This window comes from Melanostigma gelatinosum (genome assembly GCF_949748355.1).
Source record: "Melanostigma gelatinosum genome assembly, chromosome: 11".
Lineage (NCBI taxonomy): Eukaryota > Metazoa > Chordata > Actinopteri > Perciformes > Zoarcidae > Melanostigma > Melanostigma gelatinosum.
Genome location: NC_136644.1, coordinates 18,899,832 through 18,921,801, shown reverse-complemented (window position 1 = coordinate 18,921,801; position 21,970 = coordinate 18,899,832). Strand labels below are relative to the sequence as shown.

General features: G+C 40.4%; 2 protein-coding genes across 3 annotated transcripts; one reads left to right on the top strand and one right to left on the bottom strand.

The window, feature by feature from the left end:
- Positions 1–368: 368 nt before the first annotated feature.
- pkd2 (polycystic kidney disease 2) lies at positions 369–8,735 on the bottom strand (the record flags this gene model as incomplete). Of its 2 annotated transcripts, none has more annotated exons than XM_079278892.1 (15): positions 369–1,329; positions 1,836–1,983; positions 2,488–2,651; positions 2,773–2,890; positions 2,983–3,104; positions 3,499–3,597; positions 3,698–3,818; positions 3,902–4,083; positions 4,185–4,355; positions 4,447–4,675; positions 5,301–5,525; positions 5,644–5,894; positions 6,594–6,727; positions 7,865–7,978; positions 8,312–8,735. In XM_079278892.1, the coding sequence occupies 15 exons, from the start codon at positions 8,733–8,735 to the stop codon at positions 1,120–1,122; spliced, it is 2,712 nt and encodes a 903-aa protein (XP_079135018.1). In that variant the 3' UTR covers positions 369–1,119. The 2 variants fall into 2 exon arrangements, with proteins under 2 accessions (XP_079135018.1, XP_079135019.1); XM_079278893.1 differs by having other exon boundaries at positions 2,488–2,648.
- Positions 8,602–20,986, top strand: g3bp2a (G3BP stress granule assembly factor 2a). Its single transcript, XM_079278894.1, has 13 exons — positions 8,602–8,746; positions 13,156–13,274; positions 13,359–13,440; positions 13,906–14,079; positions 14,351–14,441; positions 14,557–14,662; positions 14,785–14,965; positions 15,426–15,527; positions 16,288–16,390; positions 16,493–16,552; positions 16,766–16,897; positions 17,042–17,160; positions 17,828–20,986. Exons 1-13 carry the CDS (start codon positions 8,726–8,728, stop codon positions 18,104–18,106), a joined length of 1,569 nt encoding a protein of 522 aa, XP_079135020.1. The 5' UTR covers positions 8,602–8,725; the 3' UTR covers positions 18,107–20,986.
- Positions 20,987–21,970: the final 984 nt, after the last annotated feature.

Here is a 21,970-nt window from a genome sequence, read left to right as displayed (position 1 = left end):
ATTTTTCAACGGATTCCTCTGGTGTACATTTACAGTCATATTTAATTGTTGCATTACTTAGTTTTCGGTATCTTGGGGCATGCATTAGCATATGAAAGGAAGGAAATGTGATCATAAGATTAAAGAACATTTCCATTCAATAAACTGCAGATGTAGTCTGAAGAAAATCAAAGAACAATATTGATTTTGCACTACTATAATCTAATGTTATCATTTATGAGTACCTTATCCGTAACATTATTTATATCACATGCTTTATATATTAACATTTTTGATAAAATTTGGTTTATGGTTGTTTTCTTGTCACTTAAAATGAATCGTAATCCAAGTCAGAGAAACTGCAACAAATAAAACAAATGTATATTTTAATAACACTTTATTTGGCATAACAGATTACAAAAAGAAATATATTGTAAAAAATGTAAGGCACAGAGGAAAATAATAAATGCATGGGTTTCCCATGAACACTAGATGCACTCCAAATCGAAGTTTGTTTTAAGTTACAATATGTATCATAAAATGATAAGCTATTTAATTTGAAGCTTAATTGATGTACAGAGGATAAGTAAATATGACAGAGTGTGCCACACTTGTACCTACTGTGTATTAAAATTATGAAAACAATAATCAGCATAATTAACAGAAATGCATTTTTGGTATTTGTGTAAATGCAAAGATGTGTGGATACAGTAATCAAAAGCAGGTGAGCATATTCCTCATGGAATACTAAAATCATACGCTGTGCATTCAGAGTACAACTGAGTATGGCTGCAGGCTGGTGTATTATATCCAATACTGTATCTAATACTGTGATAAAACACTTTACTCTAAATCCTTTGTTATTCTTCAACCTCTTTCCACATCTGTACATTTCCTTTCATCATCCTGTTAAAGTAATACTTGACAATAGCTTTAGTGAATACATTTAGATGTCTCGCAGGAGAACCTCACTCACTTTCAGTGCATTAAAGTATTGGAGGTAAAGTGCGTTTGATTTTGTCACTTCCTTTTGTAATACCTCATGAAATATTATCTTGGTTACTTGTACCACTGCAGGGATATTTCCAGTAGAGAGGTGTTTTTTGCCAGGGTGGAATATTCTTCACTGGGCCCCGGTCCTCACACATGGCTGCTCCCGTTTGTGCTCATGTCGAGGCCGTCGGTGGACAGGGAAGAGGACGGGCGGGGCCGGGGGCCGACAGGAGTGACAGGCTGTGGGTGGCTGACCTGTGAGACCATATCGTCAGACTCGCAGCGCTCCAGTTCCTCCCTCACTAGCCTCTCCATCAGCTCACTGTGGACGTCTGTGTCCCGTCCCAGACGCTCATCCTGACAGACAACAGTGGATGGCTTGTTTACATGAACATAAGAAACCAGGTCACGTAAGATATCTGACAATGTTCACTGTTGTAACCTGATTAATATAGATCTGCATATACAGTTCCTGCAGCAGGACAGTATTCACATTTCTCGCCGACGGCCAACTTAATTATGCCACATGGCTTATTTATGTTAATTGTGTTAATGATGTAAGATTCACAAAGAAATCTGCTTTCTCCAGGACAAATCGAGATGAGGAAATCAGGTTTTGCTTTTCCTCGATTACAGAAACTGTGTCTTGTAATGCATTTAAGAAATCATTGCAGAAAGGCGGCTGTAACCCAGTTACTTAAACCTATGATAACGGATTTTTCAGCCACTTGGGGGCAGCAAAAACAAGCTGTATAAAGTGTAAACAAACCACAGACATCACCTTTTAAGTTGATATTGCTAACTAGTAATCACTTGCCCATTAACAGATCCAGCAGATACGGAGCAGGATTCATGGATCTCACCTCCATGACTCCGTCCAGCAGTCTGCCCAGCACATCTCTCCTTTTGAGTACAGCTCTCTCCATGGTTTCCAACTTCACGATCACAGCATCTATTTTGGACACTATGCTGCCGATTGAATGCTCCATTCGGTCCACACGTCTCACCAGCCTGAGAAACAGAGAGACGTTAGTTCCCTTTATAATATTACATGAACAGGGATGTTTTGACTAAGAGGGGACCTCAAAGTAGAGCCAACATTATTGCCCATAAGCAACATGGAATCACGGACGCAGGACAGTTGAGGTCATTTCGGAAAAAGAAAAATCTCTGTTACACAGTTCGACTACCATGGAAGCACTGACAAGTTTAAATTGGTAAAGTATAGGCTGTTAAATTTCCTGCTCAATAGGAATCCTTCTCAAAATGTGTTTTTGTTTAAAAATGAAATCAAATAATATATTATATAATATAACATATTATTATCAGACCTTTTAAAGTCAAATGTCAATATTGGTTAAAAAAAGTAATCTAGTAACGGTAGGGCTATACCTCGAAGATAAACACATGTTTTCAAGCTGATGCCACTATTTCTATTATTCATAAGTAATAGTTCAGTATTCATTCACAATTAACCTGCTTGTAAGTTATGGTATAATAGTAAAAGCGCCATACACTTGAAACTCTTCGTAGGAGACACCCCCCGAGCTGCTGCCGCGGCGGCGAGAGCTGTGGCCGCTATCCTCATCATCGTCTTCCTCCGAGTCTTCCTGTGTGCGAGGAAAGTTCCGCCCGCTGCTGGGCCTAGTCAGCGAATTGCGTTCCAGATCCAAGTCCTCCTGGCAAGCGAGCAGAGACACACTGAACATCCGCAGTGTTGTTTTGGCTGAGCGTAAATTTGCGACATACATGCAGGTGTGTTGTGTTTTTCCATGTGTTGCTGTTGGCATCGTCACTCACTCTCTCTTTCTCCAGGTCGTCTCTCATCTGCTGGTGTTCATGCTCCGTCAGCTCCTGGTCGCCATCGTGATCATACTTGGCAAAGATGGCCTGAATCTCTGCGTCTGTGTGGCCCTTTCTGAGGACAGAAAACAATCAAAACACTCTCAGGACACGTCGTATTAAAATAACATCATAATAGTTCATAGCTGTAGTTGAAGTTGTCTTCACCCTTTAAGATCCTGGCGGAGTTCATTAAAGTTGAGTTTGCCCCCGGCCTGACGCAAACTGTCGGAGATGTCGTCTACTGCCGTCTTCTTGAGTCTCAACTTCATCAAAGCTTTGTTACAGCCCTGAGAGAGAAGAATCCTTAAACTTACATTTGGACTTACCTAAACAAATCAGTCACAGCTTAAAGTAATACACAAATTACACACCAACTGGCAAACATGTTCTCAGGATCAGATGACAACCTTTGGTACCATTCTGGTGTGCGATCTGAAACATTCAGGGTTTCCTGTCGTCAACTTGAGGCTTGACTCACATCGGACGAAATTGTTCTAATGTTCTTTTTCTTTTCTGATATATATTCTAATAACATCTTTCCAATATCTGTAATTGTTAGTAGATACAACCAGACCCAAAGGAGTAGCTTCTGGAGCGGCTCTGTCATTGCCATGGCTGCTACTGTTGATTTAACGGATTTAATCTGCCAAGCCAAAAAGAATGATACATGTAGTTCAATACCTTCTTAAGGAGATCTGTCATTTCCATCTCAGACCTCTGCTGGGACATGTCGGCCTTCACCTCGGAGTATGTGTCATTGATGATGGCCAGGAACATGTTCTATACAGAAAGGATGAGAACAGGTGTTCTTGTGTTAGTGAGGGAGGGGATGTATGTAAACAACATGAACAAACACAACAGGCGACTACACCCTACTCACCATGAGGATAAAGACAATGAAGAAGACAAAGGTCATATAGTAGATGGGTCCAAGCACTGGATTTGCTTCCTCTATTTCTGAGAACTCAAAGTCTCCCAGAATGATACGGAACTGTGTAAATCTACAAAAATAAAATGTTAACAGGAAAACAACAGTTGTTTCAGATGTTTTTGTACAGTTTGGAGTTAACTTCCAATTACATACATGCTGGCTTGGAAAGTGCTGAAATCGTTGACTTGGGTTCCAAACACCAGGTAGGCCAGTTGAGCATACGCCAGGAAGATGATGAAGAACATGATGGCAAAACCCACGAGGTCCTTGGCACAGCGAGACATGGTGCCGGACAGCTGGCTCATGGTCTTATTGAAGTTGATGAACTTAAAAAGCTACAAGAATGTGAGAAATGATTAATCGGCAGTACAGTATTCGGGTTCTTCCGCTCTGGTGGTTTACGACTGATTATGAACCAAAGGGGAAATATTTGCACCTTGACCCAGGAAAAAAAGACGATGACCGCAGCCATGTTGTTGAACTGGATCTGCAGGTTGGCCAAAGGCTCAAAACTAGGGTGAGCAGTGTGGTTCTCCAACAGGCCTTTCAGACGGTTCCCAACCATGGCTGTTCTGGTTATGTTCATAATAATCGCAACGACACTCAACTGAAGAAAGAGCAGACAGAGAAAACAACAAACTCAGTCGTCAGTCTTGTTAAAATGATTATCAAATGACTTGAATAACTGTGATACACACCACGACAATGAGGACATCCAGACAGTTCCACAGGCTCTTGAAGTAATGCAAGCGGTGGATGCGGATCTCCAACACTTCCTCCACCATGTAGTAGAGGATGAACAGACAGAATGCCACCTCACACAGACCCACAAAGTAGTCCCAGCTGGACACATATCGTATCAGACGCACTGTTTGGAACTGCCAGGAGGTCACCACCCCGCCAGTAGCAGGAAACTCCACCAACAACCTGACAAATGCATACATTTTAAAAATAAAGCACGGGGATGTAAATCAAAATTGATCAAGGATGAAGTATTCATTTTCCTTCCCTTTTCAGGCTGTAAAGGCTATTGAATATTTGTTTTTGTCAAAATTTTGATAATTAATGAATTATTTGTCAAACAGAAATACCAAACATTCACAAATGTTTTATACCTTTTCTCTGTTTCATATTCTCTTAAATGGAATATCTTTGGATTTAGAAATGTTTGTCAGACAGAAGAAACGATGTGAAGACGACAACTCCGGGAAATTGTCATGTCCATTTTTCGATGTTGAGTTTTTTCTTGAGATTAATCGTAAAATGAATTTAAGCAACTGATTTATGTGTATCAAGGGGCTAGGACGATACCCACTATGAGTTTTTCAACGATTTTAAATGTTTCAACTGCAAATTTTCTGCAGCAAACATAACCTTTTGTCTTTTTTCCAACGTTGGATAAACAGTAAAATTAGGTTCCTCAAATATTTTTTGTTGCATGTCATAACTAGCGGGTGCCAATATTGTACTGTATGTTCTTTGTATTCCGTATCATGTTAACAAATCTGAAACCTAGAGATAACATTGTAAATATGTGGTTGAAGATTCCCACCTGGCGATGCAGAAAAGGTTGATGTTCCCATTGTAGACAGAGAAGTCGAGAAACACCGCTCTGGTGCCTCTGTCCAACCACAGCTGGTCTTTGAGAAACTTCAGTTGGGTTGCTGACTCCTCTTTAGTACGAGACAGGTCTTGGTAGTATCCTCCACCTCCATATTTAGATATGTGGCCCACATAACCGCTCCCGTTCATGTCACTCTCTGCTGTATACATCCACCTAAGAGACAACCGAAAAACAAGATTTCGAATGTAGACATTTGTTACAGACCTAGCCTCCTTGTAAAACTGACAATATAATATAATTGAACGATATCAAATTAAATGCATGGACTTACGCGGTTCCATTCTTGGGGCCATAGGGGGTCGTCTCCTCGTTGGTTGGGGTGTACATGTTGAAGCAGTCCATAACCTCGTCTCGAAGGTCTTCGTGGATGGAGCAGGACTCGTTTCGGACTTTGACTTGCCTGAGCCGTGGCACCCCAAGGAGGAGGTTCTCGTAGTAGATGAGACTCTGATTCTCTGGCAGGCTCTTGTTGTTGTACCACACCTCCCAGTACATGCCATTGAGGAAAGGTCCCTCTGTGAACTATACGTGTAGGAGTGATCAGAATTAGGACACAGAAGAGGTCAGGCTGAGGCATTCAGAAATGAGAGATACACTGAAGGTATATTATTGAGGTTGTTTATTACCAAAAATACCTTTATTGTCAACCTTTCTACAGTACACATTGTGAAGTTTATTATTCAAAATCAAGAAGAAAATGTGTATTGTTCAAAGCTCAGCTGCTGACAGTTCACGGTTGGTGATTTTTCATGTACCGGTATACATAATGTGTACAAGGATTTTGCTATAATCTGACTACAGTCAGACTTTCTTAATGTGTTTGAGGGTTACAGGTGCTGCACCTTTTTCCAATGCTAGAGCAATATTTATTTTACTTGTTTTACTTCTGATATGAATTTTCACTGGAATGTATTTCTACTGAAATATAACTGTGCAGAACCAGGCTAGCTGTTTCCCCATTTCCAGTCTTTATGTTGAGTTAAGCTTGAGTTAAGTTGTAGCTGTATGTTTAAAAGACTGATATGAGAGTGTTATCCAAATTCTCATCTAACTTGCAGCAAGAACGCAAATATGTGTATTTTCTAAAACGTTTAACTGCTCCTTTATATACTTGCATCCAACCTATATGTACAGGGGCTTCTTTTCTCAAGATGTAACACAGTTATACAAATGATATCTAAAATAGAAGACATTTGAGTTTACAAAACGTTTGCATTTTACCTTCCAGAAATCGTCCATGGTTGAGAGGCTTCTAAAAGAGGAAGGGTCCCCGGCAGACAGCGGTGTGTCCAAAAAAAGCTGAGACATGACTTTGGTATAGTAGTACATGTTGGCACTCACCATCCCATAGGTCACTGCAGAGCAAACCACAATATAACATAACCATTACTGCAAGTTATATTCCTATTAGCACTACATTACAAGCCCTTGTTACATTGCAGAATACAAAGACAATAATTAACAGAGAGTGAATGCTTTCTGTGGATATTAATGTACGCTTTACATCTGGTAAGACGTACCACGATGCAAAGAAACAAAAAACTCAACATTTAGTTCAACTTTTTACATTTTGTTTCACCTATGCATTGCTATTCTCTGTAGCATTCAGTAGGGAGCAGCTCTGGAAACTGTGTTTAATGGTCAAGCTCTGCTTGGCAGAATGTGCCTCAATCTAGTCTGCCAAAAAATCATTTCCTGATCCACCCTAAACCATAGTTTGGCAAAAAAAGAGTAGAGAAACGTTACCTCAAGTTTTCTCATCCCACACATCTTAAATTTGGGATTTCCATTACCTTTTTTAACCATCTCAAAATGCGCCATTCAAATTGATGCTGTTGTTGAAATCTAAGTCCCCTGAAGAGTGTCAGAGTTCTGATGTTCAGCTGCCAAAAACATGAAGCATACACTGTGAGCTTGGAAAATAACTTTTCAGCTATAAGAAAGGTGCCCAGGCCGGGATAAGTGCTTGGATCAACTGTCAATTCACTTCAGTCCTGGACTAGCTTTTAGGGCACTGCTTTATATTTTACTTCATAGATATGTCACCAAAACCACATATTTGGTGGCGTGATCCTTAAACAATGTGACCAATCTTAAGCTATGGTTACACCACATTTCCTAATGCCCAGTGTGTGTATACTGTATGTTATTAATTTTTATAGTACACTTATTTCAGTTACTGTACAATAAATCATACTGTCTTGAACTAACAAGAAATTATGTAATGGGTGCAGAGTGACATACTGGTTAATACTGTATTTTTGGATACCCGAGATCTTCCTGTTGACCATGAACAATTTATTAAAATGTTTTGCCACTTTAAAAATCAAGCTGATTTAATATGCATGCTAACTGTTTTGAGAATACCTACTTTTGCAATTTTTCTGGTGTAATTGGGACACAGTTTAAGACTGGAAGGTGGGCTACATGCCGACCAACCGTGTTCAAGAATCTCATGTCATTTTACAGCCGTGTTTAAAGTGGTTACTTACAGATACAAATAGTGATGAGGAATGTGATGTATGTAATCATCTCCCTCAGCACGTTCCTGAGGTACCTCTCTCGACTGCTGTCACTGTCCTCCATCAGCTCTGTGCCCCACAGAACTGCAAAGAAAAAAACAGAAATTCAACATGAACGTGAACTGTACAGTATATAGGGAGACATGAGTACATAAATATTGATGTAAAACAGTATCTAGACTCAGCGATGGAGCTAGAGAGAGCAGAAGTGCATGCTACACTAGGGATTCACACATATCTAAAATATTAGACCACAGACACACAGGGTTGTGATTTATGAAAAATGATTTTGTTCAAAAAAATCACTTCTTAAGGGACACTTTAATGAAAGTCTCTATCTTATTATATTCATCAATTATTAGATAAGTATACACACTATTCTATGAAGTTTACAGAGCATAAAGTAAAGTGACTAACTTCTGATCCTTTGGAGTATCTGCTTCATACAGCTGCGCTGGTCATGCCTGTCCTGCTGCCGGGCATCCACAGTCGGGGTCGGGTAGAGTCCTCCTCGGGGGATCTGGGTGCTGCTGCCCGCTCCGGTGTAGCTGCCCAGGCCGCTGCTGCAGCTGCTGCTGGAGGCCGTGGACACCGACCTCCTCCCAGGACTCGCTGGAGGCCAGTCGGCTTCCATGATCTCGTCCTCAGGCTCAAAACCCGGGTTGTCCCGACTCCACGCTTGTCTCGACGGAGGGGACGGGGTGCCTATCACTCCTCCGAGACCCAGGTCTTGATGCTGGATGTTCTCCATCTCTATCCCTTCGCTTGGGTCGAGTCTGTGCGGGGACCTGTCAGTCTGGCTCTGCGGTAGCTGCTGCGGTCTGACTCGGGATGAAGTCATGGTTCACTTCGGTTGTTTTTTATTTATCTAGCGTGTGCATGTGAGCAAAAAGGTAACCGTGATGTAAAAACGCTAAAACTTCGGATAAATGTTTACAGCGGCTGAAACATTTCGGGCATTCGCTTTAGAGATACTACGTTAAACTCCTAAAAAAACACAAGCAGACAGATGAGTCAAATAACTAAGACAACATTAAAGGTTATGTTGTATGTAAAAGTCACAATCGATACATTTAAATCATGCTCCTAATAGCCAGCTTTAAGTAAGTTTTCACTCTCAACAACCCGTTAAGAAAACTTTCCGATCTTCAATTCCGTCTCAAAAAACGATGTCCTCCGTTATAAAGCGATGCCTTTAAAGCGTTTAAAGTTGTTGCCTAATGAGCTATTAGAGTTATTTACCCAATGAGCTATTTACATGGCGCCGATGGTCGCATTAAAATGCCGTTTTTAATGTGGAAGAAGAAAGATACTTTTCTTGCCCCAGGACAGCCATCTTGTTCTCGAACTCCAAAAAACTCTTTCTCATTTGTCCTGGACTCAGATTAGAAGTCATGGCGTCGCAGTAAAGGATGGAAAACACCTCTGTGGAAAAAAAAAATCATTTCTGACATACTTTGAGTTCATTTATATATATGCACTTGGATTAACGGTTTGCATTTCCATCTTTTAGTTTATTTGCTTGTTTTTTGTTAATTCTTACTGATCAGAATTCTGTTCCCCAAAAGTAATGATTTTCTTTGAAAGCTTTTTTAAAGCCTTCTGAGCCCTTTATCACGACCAATAAGCGTTGCATTTACTTTAAAATGCTTAACACAGTTAGTAAGACGAATGTATAAATTGTAGCATTACGTAACCTCTGTGTGTTTGGGTCAGCGGTTGCCATGTCAACAATGCATTTAGGTCTGCGAAACCAAGGGGGCCACGTGAGAGTGTTTTGCACTTTTTTTGTTGTTGTTTGCACCAACAGTTGTGAGGATGAAAACCACAACTTCACGAGGTTGTGTTTTTATCCTCACAACAAAGTATGGGATTGTTAAGAGTTGAGGTACAATTAATCATTAAATCATATTGTACTCTTCATCAGAGCAGCAAAACAAACTAAAAAACGGTTATATATTTTATTTATTTTGATTTCAGTGGATGTTGTGAGAGTACTTTCGTTTTAAAACTTTGTTTACCAAATGATGTGCAAATGAACGGTCTGCTTCACTGTGTTTTAGTCTATGACGTCAACAAAAGTGTAAGTTATTTTTGACCACTTGATGGCGCTCAATATCCAAACTTGTAAAAGCTGGGACTACACACGTGACTATTAAAAACATCAGGAATATTACCATTTCTTTGCGTGTATGTACATTTTCATCAAAGCACTCTTGTTTAATACAACATTGTCTGCATAGCAAACAGGGCAATGGGGCAGCAGGTTTGAGTGATGTTTCATATTAATTTTCTTTGAATTCATATATTTGCCTATTGAGACATGGAAGCAGCTTTACTGTTCTGGCTGTCTGTCTAATATCCACCAAAATAACATCAGATAAACTCTTGGTCACCATTATTGAAACAGCTTATTCCCCCTCTCCCTCCCCATCTCAATACTGTCAACTTATAACACGCCACGTTGTTGCCTACTTTCTTGTGTGGTCTTAGTGGGTTATGTGTCTTTTCTCTTTCTCTCTCCCCATGCTGATGTTGATTTGTATGCCTGTTGTTGTTTTTTGTTTAGGTTGGCTCAGCATGCTCTTTTAACAACAGAGTCCATTGATAAAACAAGAACTGACAGTTAACAAAGTGCAGACAGAGAAAATTACTTGAGAATGGTCTTGAAGTCATAAATAAAGCTCAGATGAAAGTAACACGAGTGTGATGTTCAATACTACTACTAAGTCTATAAGACTATAACTCTGTTACACTGTCGTTTGTTTGATGTTGGTTAAAAAATCTTTGCACTGCTGTTCAGTTTGTTAATTTAAACCTCGCACTACTGTTTAGTTAGTTCATTAATATTATTTTATTTCATTGTATACATTGTGCATTGTTTACATTTAATATTTTTACTCTATTTTGATGGCTTACCTGTACCTATCTATCTATCTGTCTATCTATCTGTCTATCCATCCATCCATCCATCCATCCATCCATCCATCTACCTATCAATATTCTTTGGGACAACATTAGTAGAAAGTTCGGGGGGCGTGTTATATGTCTGTCGTCATCATTTATGGTGCCTAGTGTAAACAGCCCATTGGCTGAATCTTTGTGATGGGGGTTCCCTGCCCCAGATTGCAGGGGTATAACAATAAATAGAACCTATCGCTTTAAATCTGCAATCTCTGGGACAGCAGAGATCATAAACTGTTAGTTAGTGAAGCGAGGGAAATATCGCTATTACCTCTGGGATATTTCAGAGCAGTTTACAGTCGGTTTACGCGTTGATATTTATTACAAATAATTCTGTCTACATAGATAGGTCTTTCATAAGGTAAGTGAGCCTCCTCTAAGCAACGCTATGAGACGGTTGGCAAGCTAACGTTAGCCGCATTGTCGAGCTAACGTTGGTCTAAACCACGACTAGACAGACAGTAATCGCACAACGTTGCCATCTAATTAGGCATCCCGCTACTGTACAAAGAGCCCACACTCGATATTTAGTTAAATAGCACAAGTGTCAGTTAAATTGGTCAAATCTGCCTTTCCTTTGTTTTCTTTGAGCTAGCATAGCACTCAATTTGTTTCATTGATTATGGTTTGACAGTCGATGTAAGTTGGGGGTCATTTATTCTAAAGTTTGAGGCAACTTTTATATTACCTACGAGTTGTATCTAATATGATTAAATTGATTAGAAATGAGTAACGTTAGTATATGTGAGTTGTTGAGCCTCACTGGTATGACAATACTTTATTGGTGCAGTTACAATGGCTATCACCTCAACGTTGTGTCGCCTTGGTGGTTTTCCCCGCTTGCAATCAGCGTGTAAGTTGTGTCTGTGCGATAGTACAGCAAAGTAACGTCTCGTTATGTGTCACTTTGTCTGTGTTTATCGACACTAACTATGTGTTTCTTGAAATATGTTTCTCTTGCAAAATAAAAAAATGTATATAAACCGGCTGAAGAAAAACCGACGACGCCACAAGTTAGCTTAAGCCAATGTTAGCTAGCCAACTAGCATATCGCAAGCTTCGCGTTGCTTTCCTGTTTGCCGAGCTAACGTTAGCCATTTGAGATGACAGCAAAGAGACCAGTAGTTCAGTCTGTAGTACTTCCGTTGTTTTTGTAGTCTAGAAAACGTTGATCTAACGTTTGCTGACAGTGTAGACGCGCAATTTCTAGGACAGGAACCTACAATACAAAGTATGAATCCGTCATGTAATTTGGCTAATATACATGCGAGAAATGGCTAAATGTTGTTAGCATGGACATGAAAGGCCTAACGTTAACTAACTCATACAGTAGGCCACCTGTCTACAAAGGGATGCACGCATGTGTTTGACTCGTATGTGATGTACTATATATTGTTTAAAAGTTAGATTTATTTGTAGTAAAGTTAGTTCTCCCCGCTGCCAAACTTGAACACCTGCATCAATCGCTTCCCTTTTTTATGTACACCCGGTTTCCTTCTTTGTCTCATTGGATGAACGTGATGGCGCAGTTGTGTGTTAGCTCGTGTTAGCCAGCTAGCTTAACAGTCAAGTGCCTTGCTTCTGCAATAGGATTGATGCGGATCTAATAAAACATAGCCCTAATGAGACAGAAAGTGGAACTTTGTTCTTTAAAAGCTGACGTGATTGACCTTTGTACTTCCTGTAACGTTACTTGCTCCTCAAACCCAACTGTTGTTTACCTGCGGTACAACCAGCTTTCATGAAAACTAAAATGGTCTTCCTTAATAAAATTGCCTGATAACGTTGGCGGTCTAACTAACTAAGCTTGAATAATATCCTACACTCCAATTCGTTAGGTATGCCTAGCTAAATTATTAGAGTCCTGTTCAAAAGCTTTGCAACAAAACTAACTTTTAAGAAAGTTGATTTTTGAAGTGTTTCTTCAACTATATGGTCATTTCTTTAGGCTGTAGTTATTATGTGGTGCACTTAAATTGTCTTATTACTCCAAGTAATAAGATATTAAGATACAATCTTAGAGACCTCAATATAATGCAATACAATTCGTGAGAACCCGTCAGCCTCCAAAATGACCAAAAAGTCCTGTCAATGTCTCTCCTGGGAAACAAAAACTATATAATTCAAATAAAGACTAAATTACCTTTTTGTGAATGTAGTGTTGATGGCAAGGCTGTAGTGTTGGACTGCATAGTTCTTTTTAAATATTGTGCCTTTATAAACTGCCAACTGAGTGTGTGTATTACATCTCTAGATGTCATTTTTACAATGAATTCCTTGTTTATCTTCTGTTTCAGCACTTAATATTGTTTACCAAAGAAATGGTGATGGAGAAGCCAAGTCCCCTGCTTGTAGGGCGGGAGTTTGTGAGGCAGTATTACACACTCTTAAACAAGGCACCAGATTTCCTGCACAGGTAACTACCAAAATGTGATGTGGAAGACACTAAATTTGTAGGTTTTGGTCATGCTGTGTAACCTTCCTATTGTTGTGCCGTTAGGTTTTATGGGAGGAATTCTTCCTATGTTCATGGAGGACTGGATCCAAGTGGGAAGCTGGCGGAAGCGGTGTACGGGCAAGCGGTAGGTGCTATGGACCAATAATGAAGATTCACATTGCAAACACTGTGTAATAGGTATATAGTACGAGATTATTCACTTTGTTGACGAAATAAGTATTCATTTTTAATGAAAATTAATAATTGACACCATTTTAGAAAGGAAGAAACGATGTTGACAGGATTGTCAAATCGTAAACAACTTTCTGCCCTTTTGTGACAACTTTATATTTCCATATATCAGTATTTCTGATGATTGAGTCAGACATACAAAATAAACAGCATCCCCCTGCTTTTGGGGTTGAGCTGAGTAATGACAGTAAACACACTGGCGGACCTCAGACCGTTGCTAACTGCCAAATTCTTGACATTCATGGGAATCAGATTTTACAGCATGTTGATTTACAAAAGGATGTTGATTTTGACGAATTTGTCCTCTACTTTTCTCCATTAATTTTTCTGGTTATCCACGTGTCTCTGCATCTCTTAGGAAATCCACAAGAAGGTCATGTCCCTGCAGTTCAGCGAGTGCCACACAAAGATCCGGCATGTGGATGCCCATGCCACATTGAGCGATGGCGTGGTGGTTCAGGTCCTGGGAGAACTGTCGAACAACGGTCAGCCCATGAGGAAGTTTATGCAAACGTTCGTGCTTGCTCCAGAAGTGAGTACTCGTCTACCTTACAGTACTATTAACATACATAGAGGTTGAGTGGTAATAACAATAGCAAAGATTTCTGGCTCAATGAATGGAAATGGAAATTTTGGACAGTGCTGGTACCTGGAGTTACTGTTGCTACAGTGAAATTACTCCAAAAAATAAGAGATAATTTGAGTCATAAATGTGTGCAAAATATATTTTATGGTCCTTTAATTTAATGTCAATGGCTTTAATTTTTATAATGGACACTGTTTGCATGACGTCTTTGGCTTAGGGTTCGGTGGCGAACAAGTTCTACGTCCACAATGACATCTTCCGTTACGAGGATGAGGTTTTTGGAGACTCTGAAGCTGAGCTTGATGAAGGTAAGATTTGAACAAATATCCCAAACGGTCCTTTTTTTTAGTTGATGTTTACATGGTTAAATGTGAGGGTGATCATTCAATTAATTTCCTAATTGTTTTTCTTTTTCTTATTTAGAATCTGAGGAGGAAGTTGAAGAGGAGCCAGAGGAGAGACATCTATCCCCTGAGCCACTCCAAGACAGCCCCAACAGCACCACTTATTATGAACCTCACCCTGTCGCGTATGTTAAAAACCTCATCATATCATTTTTAGAAGAAATAAAAAGATCGTGCATGAAGGATTTTTCCATTTTTTACTTATTGTATCTGTGTAAGTGACCACATGCAGATTTGTGTTCTATAGTAATGGAGTAGAGGAGCCCATGGAGGAGCCGGCTCCAGAGCCTGAGCCCGAGCCTGAACCAGAGCCCAAAGCAGAGGAGACAAAGCCTGACGTAGATGAGAAGGTTCTGGAAGAGATGGAGGAGAAGGCACCGTCACCTGCCCCTGTGGAGTCCCCACCAAACACCCAGGAGCCTCCCAAGGTAAGCCTGATGTATCTCTATGGTTATCAGGGTTAACAGTTAGAGTTCACTAGATCTTGGTAAGTCTAAACTAAAGAGCCAAAATGACTGTCCCTAACGTCATCCAGCACAAACGGCAGCGCCGGGAGTCACAGCGGGCTGGTGCAGTGCTGGTCTAACTTCTTTATATAATAAAAAGACTTTTTAAATGAATAAAAAGCTGTTTATTATGGATGTTGGGCAACTTGAGGGTTTATTTTTAGTCAATATTTTACATTATGATGAAAAGATATAAATTAGTAAGTACTAGAATCTCAAGTTGCATAAATTATCAAAAGTATTTTGTGATGCACAGTCCAGTACTATATCATCCAATTTAACAGCGTTGATAATAATAACATGCCCAAAGATGCACTGCTAATGTTGGAGTACGGTGTTGAGTAGTTCTTGTTGTAAACCGTGATCACTGCATCCTTCACAGATGTTCTCGTGGGCCTCGGTGACGAGTAAAAACCTGCCTCCTAGTGGCACCGTCCCCTCCTCTGGAATACCACCCCATGTTGTTAAAGCTCCAAGCTCACAGGTAACCTACTATTGAGAATCTTTCTAACGAAATCAAGTCTGAGCCCATTAGAAATGGGTCACTATATAAGAAACTACCACAGTGTTTATTTCAATCATGCATTGAGGATTAGATGATGGTCAACAGCAGCAATAGAGGAAGTTTGTGGCGAGTAGGACTCTTCTTCTGTTGTGAGTTTTGGACCATTAGGGTTTGCACTTTTCAAACCGAGTCCCTAAAGAAAAGAAACAGATGGTATGATTAGAATCTCTGATGGTTGGCAAATTTCTATCATGTGGTTTATACTATGTGGTCATATTGCCCAGCCCTACCTCTCTATAGTCAAACATAAGACCTTGTTTCAAGGACAAAGGACTTTGGCAAAAACCTGAGATTAGAGAAGAAGTCAATCACAGGCTGAGGTATATTAGGACCGCTAACAGACATTGGTCAACACAATGCACAGCAGAGGCAGCCTTAAGTGGTTTAAGTTGTTGGCACACATTTACATACAGACTAGTGAAATACAGAGTGGCTAAAGAGAGTTCAACCTACAGTTTGAATTCTATTGACCAAGATGTCGTATGTATGTTTTAAACCATTAAAAGGGGAAAGATGTCTGTTTTGATTACTCAAAGCTATTATAACTGCAGCAAAACTAGCACAAGTTGGGTGATGTAAACTGATGCTCTGGAGCACCATGTAAAAGCAATGATGAAAAGAATGTGTGGTTGATGTGGCCTTTTTTTGTTTTTTTCTGGGACGCCCCTCCCCCACACAGCCCAGAGTTGACGGCAAGACGGAGACACAGACAGCACCTCTTAGGTCCAGAGACCAGCGCACACGCGACAGACCGGTCTTTACTGCGCGGGGGCCCAGGCCTGGTAATACCAACACTCGCTCCCCAGATTAAGGGTTTCACTTTTTCTTTTCTGGGCTTTCCATTTGTTATATTCTCACGGCTTGTACCTCTCTGTCACTATTAGATGGTGTTGCGTCTTCGGAGTCACAAACAGGGAAACCACACTTGAGTTTTGTTAACAAAGGTAAACATGACCCTTTAAGTCACTTCTCAATCTTCTTAATCTATAATCCTTTTTTTGATTTTCTTCAAGCACTCTGTGAGAATATTGTTCTAGTTGTTGTCGGCTCACGGGTGGTGTGAGTTTCACTTTCTTGATGCGGGGAATTTAGCATTCCTGGATTTAGCTGCAGATTCTGCATGTGAGCGGCTCTGATGTGTTGTTGTGGACCTGCAGGTGGCCGGGGAGATGCTGAACCTGGAGACATGGACAGCAGGCGGATTGTCCGATACCCAGACAGCCACCAGCTTTTTGTTGGCAACCTCCCACATGACATTGATGAGAGCGAGCTCAAAGACTTCTTCATGAGTATGTTTCCTCCAAAAAGCAACACGTCGTTAATACATTTTCCAATGGCGTGTACAATTAGTAAACGCAGTTTTTATTTTTTATGTGAATACATTTTAGTTAAATTACAGTATTTTTTTTTTAAACTTTTTTTTTTTCTTGCAGCATATGGAAATGTTGTGGAGCTGCGGATCAACACCAAGGGCGTTGGTGGGAAGCTGCCCAACTTTGGATTTGTGGTCTTTGACGACTCTGATCCTGTGCAGAGAATCCTGGGGGCCAAGGTAGAAGGGGCATGTATTGAGATTCCATTACCCACTTTTATCTGGTGGTGGTTTTGGTGACACCTTTCTGCAACTAGTCTACAATGTGACTCAGTAGAGGGGGGGGGGACCCCACAGGAAATGCCTAAAGCCATTGTTTGTTATAATACACATATAAGGCTATGTTCAGACCAACTATAGCATTGAGTGAAAAAAACAAAACAACCTGCATTTCATCTTAACCCTGCTGTGGTAGAAACTCACTGGTGTCATTGTTATGAATGAGGTGGATTCATTTTGTCTAAGTTGCAGATAATAACTTTCTTCACAAAATAATCCAGCTTTAAAGGTACCTGACTCTCAAAGTAAATGCCCTTTAATAACCTGGGTATTTAATATGTGAAGAACCAGACTTTGTCTTTTTTCTTGTGACAATCTCAAGTTTTACAAAGTAATCCACCAGCAATGTGTGCTTGCATGTATTTGATGTATGACATTTCATCTTTAGCCAGGATATACTTTTGTGTGAGCAGAACTTGTCTGGTCAGACCAGTGTGACACAGCAGTGCTTACACGGGGTCTGGCACAGATTGACAAACCAGTGAATGAAGTGGGCTGTGAAATGTATCTGGGGAAATAATTCAGTGCTGAAGTTTCTCCGGAATTGACCGTGCTCTTCTCCCTGCAGCCCATCATGTTTCGAGGCGAGGTGCGTCTGAATGTGGAGGAGAAGAAGACGAGGGCGGTGCGTGAGCGAGAGACCCGCGGTGGAGATGATCGCCGGGACATGAGGCGCAACGACCGAGGCCCCGGAGGGTCGAGAGGCATCGTGGGAAGCGGAATGATGCGAGAACGTGACGGCAGGGGACCACCACCTCGGGGCGGCATGGCCCCTAAACCTGGCATGGGCTCCGGAAGAGGCTCCGGAGGCCAGGGAGAGGGTCGCTTCACGACTCAGCGCCGCTGAGAAGAGCACCACCTGCAGTGTGGAAGTAGTACCGTGTTCTTCATCTTCAACCGTTCTCGTTAACGAAAAGAAATCTTCATGTATGAACGTATATATTGGTTTATGTTTTATTTTTTTATTTTTTTGTTCCCTCTTTTGCTTTGGAATGTGACAGCCTGTCAACCTTTTGTTTGTGAAATAGACAAAATAAGCAAACAAAAAAAAAATGCGCTTATTAGTTGTGAGCTGAGCGTCCTTTTCGGGTATCTCAAGAATTCACAAACTTTAATTTGTAAATTTGTGGAAAAAAGGCGAACCAACCAGGAGTAATCTGCCACATTAGGAGGGACTGATAAGACTTTTAACTACGATGGTACAGCCCATCATTTGGAAAAGAGATTATATGCCTTGACTTAACTGGGGCGCTGCTTCACGAAATCCCTCTATTGCACATTTTATATGGTAGTTTTCTGCCCGTTACTGTCTGAAAAGAGTGAGATGCAAAATTTGTGCAGTTCCAGGGGAAAAGCTTGCCTTTTACTTTTTCCTTTTTGAGAGACCACTGCTTCAAAATTGCATAATGCACTCATCAATATGCACTAATGGGTACTTTTCTCGTATTACATTGACGTCCACGCTCGGAACGCAGCTGGACAGACCGGTTTTGTCTCGAAGCGATACGACTTTCCGGGGCAGGCCTTCGCTCACAGCCTGTCTGCTGTGACCAATGTACTTTTCACACTTTTGACCCAAAACAAGCTTCAATTACTGCTGGATGGACAAGATGACGAGCAAATCTACAATATATTTTTCCTCATTTATAAATCCAAGAAAAAGCTAAAATCCTGGACTTTCACCAAATGCGTGGCGGGACAAAGGCTCCACAAAGTTGAACAATAGAAGAGTGGTGGTAATGATGGCGGCTCGCTCAGTTTTTTCTTTTGATTCCAAGTTTGGTTTTCTTCGTTTGTTTTCCCTGCCAGCTAGACCGTGAAACTGGGATGGACAACGCCTTCCCTCCCTTCCTCTCTTAAGTGCGGAGTAACAGAATAAATGTACAGCAGAAATCATAGTTTACTGTATGTTTTGTTTTCATTTCTCTGAGTGGTGCCTTCTACTTCACCTTTTCCAGTCTTACTAGAGTAAAGCGGCTCGAGGCTCTCTGCCTCCTATTATTGAGCTGCTCATTTTGAACTATTGTTTTTGGGATCGGATGGAAAAAGATATTGCAGTATTCACAAGTTTTAGGTTCGGTTTTTCAGGTGCATATTTCATTTTTCCATACTGTTTTACTACCTAAGATGATCTGCTGTGAGTTTTGTACATTTGTTTTGTATCGTGTCTGTTCTGGGTTTTGTAGAGACAATAGGCGCCTCCAGTTCTGTTGTTAAATGGTTAAGAGGTGTATCTGAAGAACAACCCCCCCCCCCCCCCCCCCAAAACAAAAGGTACATTAAAGATTATGCGGGAAAATGCTTGCTTCTTGGTTTAACAAGTCATTGCTCTACACAACAATGATTGTGTGAACTAAGCTTTGGAAAGGACAAATGTCTGTGTGACTCAGATTCTGTTGATACTTTTAGTTTGACCATAGTTTGTGGGACTCATGGTAGCACTTGGGTTCGTCTCTGGACTCACAAGTTGTCAGACTGTTCTTTTTCTCAGCAACAATTTTGTAAAGATCTGTGTTGGTGGGCTGGCCGTAGTTCCGGTCTACCGACAGCAAACAATTGTGCTCTTTTCTAGCCGTTTATGCATTTGTATTTTCATATGCTGATTATTCATTGTGCTTATTTGTGGTCTTATAGTTTTTCCAGTCAAGGCAACTGTGATTTGAAAGCCACACCGGTCGTCTCTTGTCCTCGAATGCGGTTTTCTTTTACCACTCTGTAGAGAGGGAAGGCCTTCTGGTTTCAGCTGAAAAGTGAAAACATATTGTTTTGTTATCTTGCACTGAAAGGGGAATCTGAAATTGATGTAGCAGTTTTCTGGACAAATCTATCTAATGAGGTCTTCCTTGGCTGGTGGTGTTGCACTATTTACAACATTTCTGGGACAATCTGTAATTTTGAACACACTCTAAATTGCTCATCTGGCAGTGGAAAAACGACCATTAAATGCTCATCTTGTTATCCGCATGACATCATATTTGCTTTCCTGCAGTTAAAACCAGATGTACAGACATGGCATATTTAATGTAGTTTTCCACAGTAATGCTCGGCTCTTGTCCTTTTTGTAGTTGAGATTAAATATTTTCAGATGTGAGATTAGTTTTCAATAGACCTTTTCATTTGTTACCATCAGTCTTTGACCTAATATTACAGGAACGCTGCAGCTCTTTGACAGTCAGTGTTTTTATGATTGGTACCTCTACCCCGAATGTTTATTTGTCAGGTAATCGCTTAGCTAAAGCACTTGACTGCAATCATAAGTTTTACAGCGACGGTCAAGGAAGAGGTTTTAAGAAGAAAAGCAATCATGCTTTCCGACCAATTTGGTTTTTTTTGACATCGTAATGGTGGCAAAACTTCCAGTTTGACAGTTCTCTTTTTTCACTGAGGTTTTTAACCCTCTCACCTATTTTCCAAACCAAACCTTTAAAGGATCTTCAAAAGAAAAAACAATTTTCCCGTGGTTGAAAGTAAATTTGAGTGGATCCTCATTGTGAATCATTCCGGTCCCTTTTGAATGGAACTCGAAGTACCTTCTTGGCTTGAGCAGGTGTGGTAAACAGTTGGCTGCCATCTTCATTTCACGGTGTTTACCCTTTACTTGTTGCTAGTACAAAAGTGTTGCAGGTGGAGAATCTTTTTTTTAGTTTTGTTCTTTTTTTTTTCCCCCTCTATTTTGAATGTGTTGGACTTAACATACAATAAACTACTGATATCAGCACCACTCATACCGTTTGTCATGTTTACAGGTTCCTTCTTCAGAGATAATTGAAATAAGCTGTTGGTGCACGTTAATGAGCTCGCCCCTGGTAAGTTTTGCAGTAAAAGCTGTGGTGCAGGTTTGACAGCTGAAGTTTTAGTTATAACCTGATTTATAATTTGCAAGTGTTACACTGATGGTATCTATAACCTATAATAGTCGGTATGTGCCCATAAAGATAAACTCTACAGATGAAGATTTTCATTGTTTGGATTTAGTTTGGACATTTCTTGAATTCAGATACAGGCAGGCAACTACGGGTGTTTTCTGAACTTTACTTTGAGTCATCTAATAAGACCTGACGCCAAGTTTTCAGAGGTTTTAAATGTTAACATTCAGTATCAAGCTCTAAATGCTGCATCAATATTTATACAACATTAATTCAATTTATACATTTTATATATTTAGTCTAAAAATATTGGAGTCAGCCTACAAAATATGTAGAATTTATACTCTGCAGGTTTCAGCCACTCTATCTGAGGGAGGAGTCGGTGATAACATCTCTCTTGAAATGTGCTATTCAAAAAATGTGTTGAGGCTGAAACGAGTCTCACCTGTGCTTTGTATCAGAAGAAGAATCCGAGCTGCTGAAGTTATCAGGTCCATTTTGTTCCAAGAAGCTTTTAAAACAAGGGGTGACTCCTTATTTGTTTCGTTACTTTATTTGTGTATTGACTCGGGCGTTGTATCACACACTGTATATAATGCAATTATCATACAATCACACTGGATTGCATCACTGCATGAACATATTCTCAATTACTTACTGAGTGTGCGTGAATCAGCTTGGCTGTGTGAACAAAGTTCACTGAGAAACTGTCTCAGCCCAACCCAGTGTGTTGGTCCTGTGAGTGACAAAACAGGTACAAGCTGCTCAACGGCCCAATGAGTAACTGGTGAAGTTATTAGAGCAGATGGGGCTGGAGCTCGTTTTGAGACTTTTGACACTGTGGT